At 33.8% G+C, this 16,217-nt stretch overlaps 1 protein-coding gene across 1 annotated transcript in view; it reads right to left on the bottom strand.

Moving 5' to 3' along the window:
* LOC132695647 (cytotoxic granule associated RNA binding protein TIA1-like) overlaps positions 1-15,323 on the bottom strand; it is a 30,831-nt gene extending 15,508 nt beyond the window's left edge. Inside the window, exons 1-3 of the mRNA XM_060660034.1 lie at positions 14,911-15,323; positions 7,618-7,705; positions 197-272 (exon numbers count right to left, since the gene is read on the bottom strand). Coding sequence (XP_060516017.1) covers positions 197-272; positions 7,618-7,705; positions 14,911-15,082 — 336 coding nt within the window. The 5' untranslated portion in view covers positions 15,083-15,323. The remainder of the gene's footprint in view (positions 1-196; positions 273-7,617; positions 7,706-14,910) is intronic.
* Positions 15,324-16,217: the final 894 nt, after the last annotated feature.

Here is a 16,217-nt window from a genome sequence, read left to right as displayed (position 1 = left end):
AGTCTAGCTTCTATTTGGATGCCTAGTAGTATTCCAATGTTATAATGTTAGTTCTCAAAATCAAGGCGCGGGTTTCTTTAGTTTAAGTTCTACGCGAAAAAAATTTGCATTTATATTACGAACAAGTAACAACTCACGACAGAACATTATAAGTAATATATTCATAGCGAGACAAAATTCGACTCAACTTACTTACCCCTTTCTTAATAAAGGATACGAAACCATACCCCTTTGATTTCAGCGTCTGCGGATCTCGAACCACACGACAGTCTCTGGAAGAAAAAATCGGGCAAATTTAGTAACACTTCCACGTAGTTCAACGCTGACGAATAATGCGCCATACAAAGGAAAAACTCAAAATATATTGAGTACTACGTTTTACGAGTTTCCCCTTATGCATAGTTTATAAATTAGCTTGTTTTTAACCACCGAAGGGGATATATGCGGCGGACGCTATTCTCCATTATAAATATTATATCATTTTTGCCTTTGTTCTTTTTTCCATTGGGGCTTGCTGGAAATTTTTCCTTTAGCGAAACTAATGGTTTAGAAGTTACAGTCAAATTGTTAAAAAAGCAATGCAGGGGCTTATTATGTGGTACTTTTCAATACGTACGTATTCAGTGCATATGAAAATGTGTTTTAGGCAGTCAAGAGTTAATACAATCAAAAAAATGAGAGTCAGCTCACTTACTCAATGTTATAGTTTTTGAAAATGTCCATTGCGAGGTACATTTTTTCGTTTATCTAACATCGTCAAATCGACAGGTTTAAAAAAAGTAACACATTGACCATTATATTAAATCCGCAGCAATTGGTATTTGATTTATTAAATATTTGCTATTCCGGCAATAATGTTTACATAACATTAAATTGTGTCAACGTTCAATATTGATATACATATTATTCGGAGGTATCAAGCAATTCACATTGTGTTTGCCGTTAGCGTCAACCGGAATTATCGCGAAAGGTTGTCATTTTTTTTAGTGCATCGGCTTTACTCGTTCCCACGGAATAATTACCACCTTAAAATTAAAATAACCGCTGTTTTTGACGCAGTTCTACTTCACGGAAACAAATTGCCAAGCCCGGAGTATATTTCTTAATAATGAACAGCCAAACGTTTGGAAGTGGCAGTAAAAAATTTGCATATTTTTAAAAATAAATCAACCCCGAACATTTTCAGACTATAAAGTTTTAAAATCCTTTACTTCTCGGCGGTTTACAGACAGGATTAAATTCAACTTTGTAATTCTAATAAGAATATTCATCTTTCGTCGATTTCGCCGACAAATTTTGTTATTGCGTTCTTTTTTGGGTTTACTTGTTTTTGATTGCACTTCTGGATGTAGAGGAGAAACGCTGTTTACTCGATGGTCGTGGAGAAATTAATTCCACTTTCATTCAATCGTTTTACTGCCAGTTATATGCCAACATAAATTTATGAGCACTATGTATGAAGTTTACTACATGCTTCTGCCGGATTTTACGCAGCATGGTGCCAGTATTAAATACCGTTGCTATTCTGGGAATTTAAAGCAAAAATTAGTATAGCCGTCACGCAGGAATAGGTACCAAAAATTCCATTAATAATTATGCAATGAAATAAAAATGAAGGTAAATTTTTAATTAACAAAAATTTATCTGAATTGACTATAAAAGAATTTTAAACGTGTTTTGATAATAACAAAAGGAAAATATATTAGGGTTTATTTTTCCTTAGGCTTAATTTGTTAAGTGTATTGCAATCCAAGCTTAATTTGCGGCATTGTCTAACACGTAGCAAGATGCTGAAGATGGAAATGTAATTAACAAGTTAAATTAGAACAAACGATGTTCAGATTTTGACAAATTGTTGTAGGAAATTATCTTATAAAGAAGATTATAATCTTCCGATATCTAGATACAATCAACGGCTAAAATATGGAACAAATTTTCCTTGTTTTATATTTTCTAAAGTCCATATTACAACTTGGTATCGACATCTACTTTTTGACCCACCCTGTATATTTTCTGTTTACTGTAAATAATACTCAAGAAATCATCCAATATCTGATTTTTAAATGAATTTGGTTCATATTTTAAACGCTCACTACATATAAAAAGTCGCAACAGTTTTTGCAGAGTTTTTAAATTTAGGTCTAACAACCATTCAAATCCAATTGGTCATTAGGTAATAACTTCTCTAAAGATTTAAAAAGTTTAGTTTCTGACATTTTCGTGCACTTTGTACAATTACAAAATTATTTTCCATTTCTGAATTTATGACATAAATAAAATCAGAACATTCATTTTTATGCGCTCTTTAATGCACGATCCATATTTTTACGTGTACTCTCCGAATTTTTGAATTTTTTGTGATTTGAAAACTTTCTTCTCATATGTATTTTTTATTTTTAAAATGTTTTGATCGGTGTTTAATATGGGGTGAATGAAGTTTAGAGTTATTTCAAAATTTTCTTCCTACGTCTATAAATATAAAAAGTCTAACTTTCTTAATACTCCTAGGTGCAGGCATATATTATAATAAACTATTAATGTAATGGGAGACGGAAGTGAAGTAATAGAACGCAAGTAGGTATTTTAAGCACTAAAAACATACTTATATACAGGGTTAGTAAAAAGTAAAGGGACGCTTAAGTTGTCTCGAAAACTGCCAAAGCTGGAATAATAAAATTCAATACGTGAGGGTTTTTGAACTCGCATAATTCAAAAATGCTAACGGCAATGTTGTCAGATTTACCACATTTACGTTAAAAGTAATAATTTTATTTTAAATGGAATGCCCTATTTATTTGGGTTGCAATGAACTGCCCATGTTGAATTAGGCAAGGTCTCGTGATATTTATAATTCTGGTAACCAATCACTGATACTAAAACCACCAAAATTCTAAGATGTTAAGATTTTTTTTATTTACAGAGGCAAATCTGACAACACTGCTGTTAGTATTTTTGATTTCTGTATGTTCAAAACTCCGAGGTATTGATTTTATCGTTCAAGCTTTGCCAGCTTTGAAATAACATAATTATGACATGTATCTTAATAGTTGTAAGTCTAACACCATTGCCGTTAGCATTTTTGGGTTATGAATGTTCAAAAACCCCTAGGTATTGAATTTTATCTTTCCAACCTTGAGCAGTTTCGGAGATATTAAGGCTTTCCGGTACTTTTTAGTAACCATGTATATAGTATATATAATCCTGTATAATATAACATTTAAATTATTTTGAGAATAATAATTTACGCTGGACTCATTTATTCAACAGATATTATAATATATTTTTCTAATTTTTCGAAATGTATATCTTACAGTCTTATAGTTCCAGCTTTGGCAGTTCTCGAGATATTTAAACGTTCTAGTATTTTTTACTAAGCCTGTATATATAACATATTATATTTAAATTATTTATATTATTACATATTTCTTGAATTTTCCGAAATATACATCTTACAAGCATTCTTAAATAAACATTGACTTTTCTTGCTTTTTGATGCATAAAACATCAAAAATATCATCAAATTTGTGCATCTCAATATCGTTTGTTCTAGTTTAATTTCGTAAAAATATTTTCATCAAGTAAAAGTTCAATTTTTGGAAAGTTATTTATAAATAATAAATTTTTTAAAAATAAATAAAATTAATTCGAATATCTGCCTTTTATATCGAGCGAATTTAAATAAGGTTTACAGCAGCGAAATTAATGAGAATAAAATGCGATGCAAATACTACAACTATTTGTAAATATAAATTGGGATTAAAAATGTATAAATTGAAATATTGAAATTGCTTTTTGGGTACTCACCGATGTGATATTAAATATTGTCAGGCATTTATCAATTTACTTTCAGATTTTCACACGATACCAAGGGAAATAATTACTGATCGAATGTCAGAAGTAAAATATCAAATTTCTTCGCAATTGATAAAAATTGCGGAGCTTCTAGTGTTTTCGAGTAGAGTTAGAAAACATCCCCAATATGATGCATATTTAATTATAGTAAAACTCAACGTCGTTGGCCAACTTTGCCAATTCGATAGTAACAAAAATGTCGCGACGCACGGACGTAATCAAAAAATATGAGAGTGTACCGTATGAAACCTATAGAAATGGAAATATATGATAGTTGGCCGGTGTATTCGTATGCGGAGCAGCACCAGCTCCCTAGAAAAATAATTCACGTGCTATGCAATTTAGTAATAACAACTGTGTCATATCTAGACTGTTTCGTAATAAAACACTTTTTACGACGCAGCTAGATACGTCATATGTTATTGTTATTTGGGGGTTTTATAGTTTTTCCCTCCCCCTCACCTTCCAATTGGTAAAAAGGGATGCCACGTACAACGAACTTCGAATCGAATGGTATTACATTCCAGCGTTTTAATGGCGATTTAATATTGTTTCAATTGTACGGATAGCCGAAACCATGGAAGCATTTCGGACAGCATAGTCATTGAACATTCGATAAAGATTAACGTCTTAAAAAGCGTATCAAACTCTAAAAAGTAAGTATGCAAATCCAATTACACGCGAGCTAAAAAGGCACGATGGAAATTGTTTGGCGCTTTAAATGTCGACTGGGGTTCGATAAAAATGCTTCTCGTGAAATTTAGTTTTAATATCAATTCAAACAACGACGTTGAGTTTTATTGAGTTTGGTTTTATTTTAGGGAATCGAATTATTTACACGGTGCTATAAAATACACGCAACATTTTAATTTAACTCTCTTTGCGTCTGCAACAACGCAGAAATTTAAACTGTCTAGCGGCATCATTTTGTGTTTACGTTTGATACGACCTGTAAAAGGTTTCACATGTTCCTAACCCTGCGTATTATGACATTATGCCACGGTATTAAGTCTCCCGGGTGTAATGCAGCCCTGACAAATAACGTTTTGGGGTTATTTCTTGCTAACAACGAGATTAAATACTCAAAACTTGGCCAATTTTCTTCTATCCGTTAATGAGAAAGTTGGCCCGAATTTCATTTACAGCGTAAATTTAACTTTTGTATTTTCAGACAATTGCTTTTATATTCCTATGCGCCAGTACAGTTACGTCAATATTGCTTACTTAAAAAATTTTCATATAAACCGTATAAACCCAATAATACTACTTATTATTAAAGCAAAATTGGTTTGTTGATATTATTAAAAAAACCCAATCCTACTTTTTCATTTAGAAGTCACCATACTTAAAATGTGTCTACACTTCCTGGTAAAGTCACTCAGAATAAGTAGTGTTTCGATTACGAATTATAATGTACTAAGGGATTATTTTCATCAAAATAAAAACTTTATAAGTGCGAGGAATAAAATTGCAAAGGTAAGTAACTACTACTAGTAGTAACAGAGGCTAAATAAATGAGTGAATTGAAGGTACCCCCTACAGGTACATGATTATTAATAAAATTAATTTAATAGGAAATCAAAGTAGTGAAAACGCAATTGTGCTTATTTTTATTCACTGTTTATTGAGGAAGGACCAGATGTAGTTTAAGGCAATCAAAAAATCGACGCTTTAATTTCTCGTTTTCATTGTTGTTATGTACATATGATTATATCTTGTTCTACTTAAAATGAGTTTATGAAATATGAAATGAAATATTTTTATCAAAATGATAAATAAATCGGCCATTTAGTTGAAATTTATGAAGTCCATTGTTAATTTAATAATAAGTAATAAACCAATACAGAAATAAATTTACTCACCAAAAAAGCAGCTGGGAATCCTCAAAATTACATAGATTTTTATTAATATATTTTCGGTATGAAAAACTTAAGTCAAAATAGTTTTCTTGAAGGATTTCTCGAAGTATTGAGGCAACTTGGAACCACACAAGACTTATCAGGCAGTTTTTTCCCACTTATTTCAAATTATTAGATTCTCCAACCCAAAAACTTGAAACTTGAAACTTTGCTTTCAGGCGGATCTTGACTGCTCGAAATGTTCTACAACAGCTTAAGTATTAGTGACTGTTTTCCAAAATACATCGCAACTATTTACAGGGATTCTAGTTCAACTTAGCTTAACGAATATATATTTCACAAAATTTACGTATAAAGGTCTGTCATATAAAGTCAACTTCACTGAATGTTATATTGTATGGGAACCCCAAGAAAATGAAACTACTTGACGAACTATTTACATGTTCTCTTTATAATGAAGTTAGAATAAAACTGTTAAAAGATGTGGAGTATTTACACCTAAAACAGGGCGCAGGTTTGATGTCCATTCTAAAACTTAGATCCTGTCTCATTAATGAATTTTTTTTTTGCTTTTTCATCGGTTTTCGGGAAATATTTTATAAATCGTTGTTTTCTGTTTGAATTAACTATAGCTTTTTGTACATAATAACATGTAGAAATCGTTTTTATAGGAATAATATTTTTTCCTTATTTGAATACTTTGTAAAGATATATTATCACTCATTGTTAAGAAACCCCAAATGTTAAATTGCGATATACTTTTTGCAATAATTCAATGCAAACCATTTCGAAAATCTGATATAATTTTCACATTTTCATTTTGGTGTCAACCCGTAACTTTAAAAAATTTGAACGCTCCCACTTTTTAAAAATAACTTTTTATTATTTAGTCACTCAAAGTTTGTAACAAACACCGAGTATAAAAAATGAAGGGGCACCTGGAATTTTCGTCACGCACAAAATTGTACCAAAATATGCTTAATCATAAAAAGTTTCATGTTATAAATGAGGTCTATCAACAGAATTAGTTGACCGGGTATGACGAATTCCGCGCTCACACCGACGACTTTAATAAATTTTAAAATAATTTTAAGGTATTAAAATGGTCAGGAAATTATTTGACTCTAAATTAATGAAGTATAAGCAACTATTCCCTGCACTAGACTCTCGCTTACCGTTAAGACAAAAGTTATACTTAACGGTTATGCATTACTTTTTAGACTGCCGAGCGAAACTTTTGTTTAACAGGAAGACGCTATATTAAACTTTATAGCTTAACGCAGCCCAAATTAACCGCAAAGTGAACTGAAACAAGTACAAAAGGAGATGCGTCTTTATATTCATAAATAAATTTGAGATAATAACTAAATTTTAACTTTCTCATTATCAGACCCAACTTCAGACACATCCGTTATTGGAGCACATTTGGAGAGAGATAATAAATTTAATAAAGGCCGTCTCAGCGTAATCATTAGTCTCTTTAAAATCTTAATGAGAGGAAAACCTCTATTCTTAAAATATCATTCATATTGCTCTCATTTATTTATTTCCCGTACGCTAAATAGGTGGTGGTAACAAGATTAAGGTCATTTACACCGATTTGAGGAAGCCATATTGGCGTTAACAACGTTTTGATTGATAGATTGGAATTAATAAACAGTTAAGCATCCATTGAGGTATTTATGCCACATACCTAACGTACTTTGTATATTTTGGCGCATTTTGCTGGCTACATTTAAGAAGACAAAATTTTAACTATCAATGCCGAAAGTATTGAATTTTAAATAAGCGAGTTTATATTACGACTCTAAAATAGCATCGGAGCAACAAGTTTTGCAGGAAACATCGACTTTAATTTAATTAATCCAGACTGGTAAGGCGATAGGAAAAATAAATTGTAACTTACGATATTTCTCCAAAAGCTGCAAAGGCATCCCTGAGGGTTTGGGTTTCGATTTCTGGACTTAGGTCGCCTACAAATATGTGATGATGTTCTGAAAAAAAAAAACAACATTCATTTGGTGTTTTCATTAAAAATAAATGCTAATAAATATTTGATAAATAATAAAAAAGATTACGTATTTATTTGTTACTCTTTAAGTCGATATCTGTTGATTTGCAGTGGATGATTCCCCTTCAACGAGCGTATTTTTATTTATTATTCATACGCCCTTGGCGGGTTATTGATACAATTAGTTACGTAAAATATTTGTCAAGGTCAGGTGGGACTTTCAAAAGAGAGTTTTTCTTTAATTCCATGTTGTAAATTCAGTAAAGGGGGGTAATTCAATTGAATGTTAAACAAATAAACAATTACAAGTTAGGCAAAACACCTTACTTTTTTATTTGTTATTTTCAATTGGGAATTGATGTTTCATTTCACAATGTTTCAGAACTTATTTTTGAGTAAATTCGAATTCCAATTTACACACAGTGGCATTACTAAGCGGCCTGTATGGTAATTAGCTGCTACTATCGTTCTAACTTCCGCGTACAACTTCATTCAATGAGGGCAATTTGAACAGATTGTTCCTTGTCACCTAATTAGACAGTCTATAGTATTTTGGCATGTTGTGTTCTTGAACTAATTGCGGATTAACACCGTTTGATTCTGATCCAAATTAACTGACTGCCTATCTGCATTAACGCATCACTTTTTGTTACGAATTCTTACTAAGTTTTCCGATTCATTGAAGAAACTAACCGAAAACTCCTATGAGGCCAAGGTCGCATTGACTTGTTTGGTTTGTTATTTGCAGACTGGGTGTCGTCTTCCAGCCATAGATTGCCGTACTAAATGAGTCTACGTCACCAAATATATTCCGGCAACATGCCAACTCTATTACAAGTCGATGTTTCATTTTTGACCGAAATGACTTCCCACACGTGTCTTAAAATGTGTCTTAAAAAGTAATACTGTATTTCAATATATTTTCGTATAATATAAATCATCTCTCCACGGTCGTATGGTTAAAACGAATTTTCCGAGAATTTCTTCGATGTGGAGTGAACCGATTAATGTGATCGAATATGGTTTGACAACGTTCTAGTAATAAAATGCCATTGATTTTAATTAATTGATGTCACAAGCACGTACGGTTTTGGAGGCAAAAGTACCCATTATTTAATTATGATTATTAATCAATTGATTTCGCGGATGGGGGATTAAGGATTACCGATGTGCGATATTGCAGTTAGGCAAATTCGTTCTCCCGTGTTGGAGAAGCAATTCGTTTGATTATTAATGGAAAGTTACACAGAGAGTTGAACACAAATAATCGGAATATCGGGATTAGGGCCAATTAGTTAAACGGCATGTCAATTAAATGAAAAAAAAAATCCAAACCTCTTGTAATCGATTAAATAGTAGAACAATAATATGTAAACGTGAGAGGATGTTTCAGCTGTCGGTTTTCGATGAAATAAACGACGCTTAAACCTCAAAAGCTAAAACGTTTGGATATAGTGACAGCGGGGGATGAGACAATCCTATGCCTACTCGCTTTTACCCTACACGACAATGGAACCCCCTCGCGCAATAAAAAGTTTGCCGAAATAAGTTTCACCCCGCACGAAGTTTGTTGCTGTTTCTCGATTTCAAGATTTTTATTAATATTTAAGGAAAATTTGAAAGGACCGCAACAAATCAATAACGCAGCGGATTTGGTTTGAAACAAAAAAAGACAAACACATGTATTTCTTTTGCGATAGTCGAAACGCACTGTAATTTGATTTAATTCGGGATAAAACGAAAACCGGGAAATTTCGCTGAAAAGGTTTTATTTAATCCCTTAATATAAAAGCGGAAATTCCGCCGGTTTCATTCGTGTCATCGGTAGCGCCTTTCAGATTCCTTTTTTTATGATTTAGAGTTCCTTAAAACGATGGCCTATTTCATCGGCAAATCCGAAATTTTGCCCAACCGTTCACTCATCTCCGCGAATGTTTTCCCTCGGTAAATGTTATTATGTGGGAACGCGTATTTTTTGCACCCGCTGGGCCGCTAACATTCGTAAATAAGCGGTTCGGGTTTGGATTTTACTAGATATAAATTTTGCAAGCTCATTCACAAATTTTGTCTGTTTTAAAAAGCAACTGAAGCAGCAAACTAGAAAGCGATGATTAATAGATACGAGCTGACCGGGCAGATATGGCAATCTACCCTTACATTACTGCACACGCACATTAATTTTGACGTATAACCATTTTCAGATGCCGTGAACTAGGTAAAAAATTAAATGCCGCGAAAATCAGGTTCCATTTTCCGATACACGCACTCAAGAGCACTTTATAAGCAATTATTGGTAATTCGGGTTCGTAGTAAGTTCGACGCTTGTTCCCCAAAGACTAATTTTTAATCAAAATCTCGAACAATCAATTTCGGTTTAAAGTTTACGAGATTCAGGGCCAGAATTAATTAGCGGAGGATTTCAGTTTTTAGCAAGAAAAAAGATCAGGTACTCTTGCAGGCAATCGGAAGAGTCTTTACTTTGCGAAAACTTCTGCGGCGCTTAAAACGAGGCTAATTAAAAAACACGGACGTTAAAAACACAATATGTTTTGTTGGCGCTTTGGATTCACCTGTACTCAATTATAAGTTAATCTGCAATAAAATTTTTATCACGCCATTAAAGTAATCCAGTTACATTTATGCCCAATTAATTAATTGGAGGCGGTACAAAGCTCCTCTACTGTTTTTCGATGGCCTTTTCTCTTAGATTGCGGTCGTACAATTTAACCGAATCCCGCGTAAACTAAACAAAAAAAAAAGCAAATTGATAACTCCAGTTCCTGGTCTCTTTCGGTTATTCGATTTATTTTGAATATTATTCTCAGTGAATAGTCGCACAGTCGACATCCATATCGCTGGTGAGAGAATATTTTCGTTGAGAAAATAAAGTACTAATTTCGGAGGGTCAAAGAAAGATCGTGTCAGGTAGGCAGAAAAACACGACTTTGAATTAAATAAACTCGAACGCTTTGAAAACTTTTCTGGAAGCTTTATCGCCCTCTCTTAAAGCATTAATCAAGAATATTTCCGAAATAACTCGAATATCTCTCGGAGATCTTAAAGGAAAAAGTCTATTGGTGTGGATTACCCGATACATCTTTTCCAATTTACGAAATTGCTGCGACAAAGTCCTATCTCTCGTGTTGATCAGCTTGAAAATGGTTGCCCCGTTTTTACTATAAAAAGTGTTGCGTGATCATACAAAATCGATACGCCTATAATTTTTTAAAACCCGCAACTGAATACCACACATATTGGCTAATGTTCCGTAATTATCAAGTCGATAATTTCAAATGGAATCACTGCTACGCGATAGTTATAATTTAACGCCCAACTTATTCAACCCCTTGAACAACAAGCGCAAAGTTCATTTAACTAGTGTTGGACTTGGGCGTATCTTCTGTAAAACTAGTAAAACAGGTCCTTTTTTATATGTTATTGACAAGAAAAAGGAAAGAAACTCGACGACATAATTTTAAATTCAAAATAAAACTCTCCGATGAAAGCTTTATTCTGTTCATTAAAATGAAACAGACACATCCAAAATTGTCCCTTAAACGTATTTTTTTTTTCAGTTTTGCAGCTCGATATTCGACAAACGCAGAGTTTTCCATCACACCGCTGTATATATAATGCAATAGCTTGTTTAATGAACTACGCTTCGTTTCTTTAGAATGGGCGAGTATTGTCCGCTATTTGGACGCAATTGCTAGTGCAGATGTCAAGGTCGTTGAGGAAGCTGAGGAAGAGAGGTAGAACGCGATGAATGAAAAATTGTAAAATTTATAACTCCGAAACCAATCAATTTCAAAAGTTAGCGGGTGAGCTTGAGTAATGGACGGGAGTTGGGTGGAAATTAATTTTTTATGCACCACACATGCGACAAGTAGAAGATCAGTAAAATGTTTTGCAGCTGCAAAGACAAGGAATGTGCGAGCGGAATATAAAGTAAACACGTTGACAGGTTGCTTGGGTAATTGCGAAAGACGGCAAAGCCTTTGGAACTTTGGAGATGCCAATATGTGTCCCAGTAGATTTTAGCAAGGTCTAACTTATGTTCGACACGAAGGTAACCGGCACTAAACTGGAATAAGGAATTGATCTCAGCCTGTATGCCATCGAATAAAATAAATTCAAAACATCAATCATTAAATTCAAAGTCGTTCTCGATTCGTACGTTATCCAATACTCCGTTGTTGCCTATTTTCCGAGGCGCTGAATTATTTATTTGGGATTAACTTAGACGCAACATATCGGTAATGTTAAGCCACAGCGATAGCGTCGAAAACATAAGCATATTGTGGCATATAATCCTTGGGGAATTTCACATTAGAATGTTTGCTTCTAGAATATAATATCAACCGTGGCGTGGGTAATACCAGATACCCACAAAAGCCATGCGCCGACAATCACAGCCCTTTAATCTTTTAACGGAATCTAGAAATAAGTTACATTCAAATTTCGTTTGGTATCTAGATAATATTCAACAGTTTTTATTGACCCATATACCTACGTTAAATTACAGCGAAATGTCGTAAATATTTAACCTGTGTATTTACGATATACACAGCTAATGTCGCCGTTATTTGGGTAGCTAAATGTGGAAATGAGAGCAAATTCAAAATGAGACGCCCAAAACCGTTTTGCAAAAGTAATTTTAAACCAACACCACTTTGCAGCCAATAGCGAGACTCGGGAATATTTCTACTTTAAATAATAATGCTGTATAAGGAAAATTTATTTCTATAGTAGCGAAACTTTTTAAACTTAAAATGAAAATACAAAAGCCCAAAGAATATCGTCTTTAATAACGTAGATTTTCATAAAATGACGTTCTTTTTATCTCGAATTTTGTAGTGATTTGCGATTAATTTTTTGAATTTTTTCCTGATACTTACGTATTGCGGTAGGAATTTCCTTACATCCAGTTACTACTAAACAATTATAAAAAATATATAAATGCTTTTTGAGGTGCCGATACTGGGGTAAAGAATGGAATAGTAAGCTTCTTTATACTGTTGACTAGCATTTCGCTGTTATTATTTTGCTCCATTAGAGCCGTCCGTTGAGCTTATCCTATATTTTTTCTATATTAATCCATTTCAATCAACGTATTAAATATATTTAGGAATGATTGCTGACTTTGAATGGTTGCGTAATAGCTAGCAACAATGTTGACTGGCACCCCTAACTAATAATATTCTACTTAATACATTTTGTTTTAAACGAATAAAAGCTGCTTATTATTATTATTATTATTATTATTATTATTATTATTATTATTATTACATAACATAACACATAACACATATAATAACACAACAGTTGTTATTCTATTATTACTATTACTATCAAAATTATTTCATAAACATTAAAGAATATGTGGTCACTTAGGATTGATTCTTTAAATGCGGTTTGTGTGTAAATTAAATTTCAGTAGGTATATATAAGTAACGCGCGGTGCTGGAAATATAAAACAGGCAACAGAAGTCAAACATCTAGGTAAAATAGTTTTATCTTCCTATTTAGATTTTTCATATGTTAATTTGTTATATTTCCTTTGACATGGTAAGTGCGTTTTTCTTTTTTTCGTTCTTCAGCTTAGTAAATGTATACATTATGAAGACTAGATATATCTGGGACTAGTTGTTGCTGAGGTTGTATAAAAGCAACTATGTTGGATGTCGCCTCCAAGTAATAACATTCTACTTAATCTATTCTGTTTTCAATGAACAAAAGCTGTTTATTATTGTTATTACTATTATATAACACAAAACAATTAAGTTACTACCAAAATTATTTAATAAGGAAAAAAAATAAATCTAAGTTTAAGGAATAATTTAAAAAATGAATTTGCGAGTCTATTTAGACGATTTTTTCTGTAAATACGGACGGTGTGTAAATTGTAAATAATGGATTTAAAAATTTTGATCTATCTAATTAACAAAAATATTCGGTAGGCATATATAACTATCACCGGTTTTTCAAAATAAAAAACAGAACGGTCCTTGATGGTTCTCAAAGAGCAAACATCTACGTAAAAAGAATTTTTTCGCTGTTTAATCGAGGATTGGTTCTCTAAATGCGAATTGTGTGTTTAAACAAAAGGCTGTTTATTTTTATCGTTATTATTATACAAGACAAAAGCGGTTTGAAACTTAAAAACCGTTACTGCTGGTTATGGGATTTCCTTGAACTATAAAATTACTAATAAAAAAAAGCATCTTTAAAAATTTAAATGTAAGGAGTTACTTAAAATAAGGAATTTAGAGGATTGCTTCTATTTTTCAATTTCGTTTAAATTTTAAAAAATGAATTTAAGTAGGCATATATAAAAAATTGAAGGGATGTGTATTATTGTTATTCCAATTTGCGCAAGTGATTTTGTTAAAATCTTACCAAATGTGAATAATTCCCCAAAAAACCAATTAAGAAAAATCAAGAAATGCGACTAAAATCGTAATTTGGAGAATTACAATGGCGTAGCAAGTTTGAATAGCCCGCAAATTGAACAATTTGGTTTATTTAATCAGTGAAGAAGCAATAACTGTAAACATGCGATGTGGTAGGTGCCTCCCCTTTGTCTCGGTTTAAATCGCCAATCATAAATAATGTCCGAACAGTATGGGAGGAATTCTGGAAATTTTGTTAACATTAAAGGGTGCGAGTTTTAATGAGGGAAATTTTGGGCACGTAAAAGCCGAAGCTTGTTCGTTGTTTTCGCCTCCATTAGACAAAAAGTCACCCCCGTGTTCTCTTATTTTTAATTAGTAGGAAAAGAATGGTCAATTAACGTATTCTCCGCATTGCGGACAGCCACAGGGTGCTTCACTTTCAGCGATGTTTACCGAGTTTATTATGATTAAATTTCCTTAATTAAACGTTGCGTTATATAGAAATGTGAAGTGGGCGAAACGCGGAAGAAGTTAGTAAAAATGATTCGTCGTGGCAGTGAGAACGCGCTGGATTAAGCATTAAAGCACGTTGCAGGTGTTCGGATAATAAGGACGAGGCAATATCTGCAGCGTGTCTAAAGAAAGTTGTGTCGCGCCGCAGAATACGCCGTAGTTCCTTTGTTATGGTCTGGGGATGCGGCGTTCCTGTTGAAAACTAAATCCGGATTGGTCGTCACGTCATCGGAAGCACATGTTGATCGTATTAAATATTTTTATTATCACCGTTGCGTACCTGATTTTGCGACGGACGTCGTAACTGGTGCCATCGCCGCGTTGGTACTTGTCGGTGGAGTATGGTTGATTCTAATCGCTTCTAATTTCGGCACCGGCAACAAACCCGGTGCTGGCATGCTAGCCGCCGTTACGGCCGAAGCCGGCATCATCAGCGTCGACATAGCCAACATTTTGCCTCGATTGGACCGATTAGGTTTAGAACAAAAAATTTTTTCGAACCCGTGAAAAAGTTTCCGAACTGCGAGACGAGAACTCGCGGCGAGAGTCGCTTGAAATATGTGGCTCAGGCACACTAGGCACACGGCCCGCAACTCAAAGACTGCATAACGCGGCCTGCTGTGTTGTGTCGTGTTCACTCGGGGGTAGAAGGACGTGGGGGTGGAACAGTTATAGTGGCCGTGCTGGCGCGAACGGCGGGTTATTCCAACTGCGGCAAACTGGAATCAGCTTCGGCGCTCTACGCGCAATGTTTGTGGGCCTCGGCTTAATGGGCTGCAGGAGCGGAATAGATCATAAACTAGACCATCCGAAGGGTAATTTGATTTGGCCCACTTATTTATTTGCCGTTTCTTCTTTATTCGTTATTTCGTCTACTTTTCCCCCTCCCCCACCACCCGAGCCGCATTGGGGCAAAAAAGCAGCTATGCGGAAAATATTTGGTAACTTACAGAACATAACACATTTTTACGAAAACAGGCTAAAACAAGAAGAGTTTGAACAAGATTGCTTTCAAAAAATCGTCGGTGGGCGGGGCAAGTTCGTAGCGCGTTGCGCTAAGCAGCTTATTATTTTAAAAAGAATGCGCTTCGCGGTTTCTTGTCCTAGATGGACGCATTGTTTTTCGATCGTGCTCCTGCGGACCACCATGAAACTTTCGCAAAATCGATATAATTCAATTGTGTATTCACCCTGTATAAAGTGTCTTTTACATCTCGTCGAACTTCAAAGTAAATACAAAAATTTGTGCAAATAATAGCGATTTCCAGTGATATTTTTTCAAATATCTCGCGCATCCTGTACGATAGACGAAACCTGAAACTATATCTCGACACAATTTACGATACTGTTTAGATCAAATTATCAAATTTTTATAGTTTTTCTTTTACGGCTATTAATTTACCCACGAAAACGAAAGTTTTCAGGATCTTTTATATTTTTTGCCTATTACCGACACACCTGCCAGAAATAGAGGTTCTCGTCCTAGATCTCCTACAATTTCCTGTCCATGAGAGAAAATAATAATAATTATTTTCTGAAATTATGCAGTACGCCATAATGGTAAATGTATAGACTGAGTCCGAGGAA

This window comes from Cylas formicarius, unplaced genomic scaffold (assembly GCF_029955315.1).
Source record: "Cylas formicarius isolate icCylForm1 unplaced genomic scaffold, icCylForm1.1 PGA_scaffold_12__32_contigs__length_19106922, whole genome shotgun sequence".
Taxonomy (NCBI): domain Eukaryota; kingdom Metazoa; phylum Arthropoda; class Insecta; order Coleoptera; family Brentidae; genus Cylas; species Cylas formicarius.
Note: the sequence above shows the minus strand (reverse complement) of the source record. Positions and strands in the feature narration are given on the sequence as shown.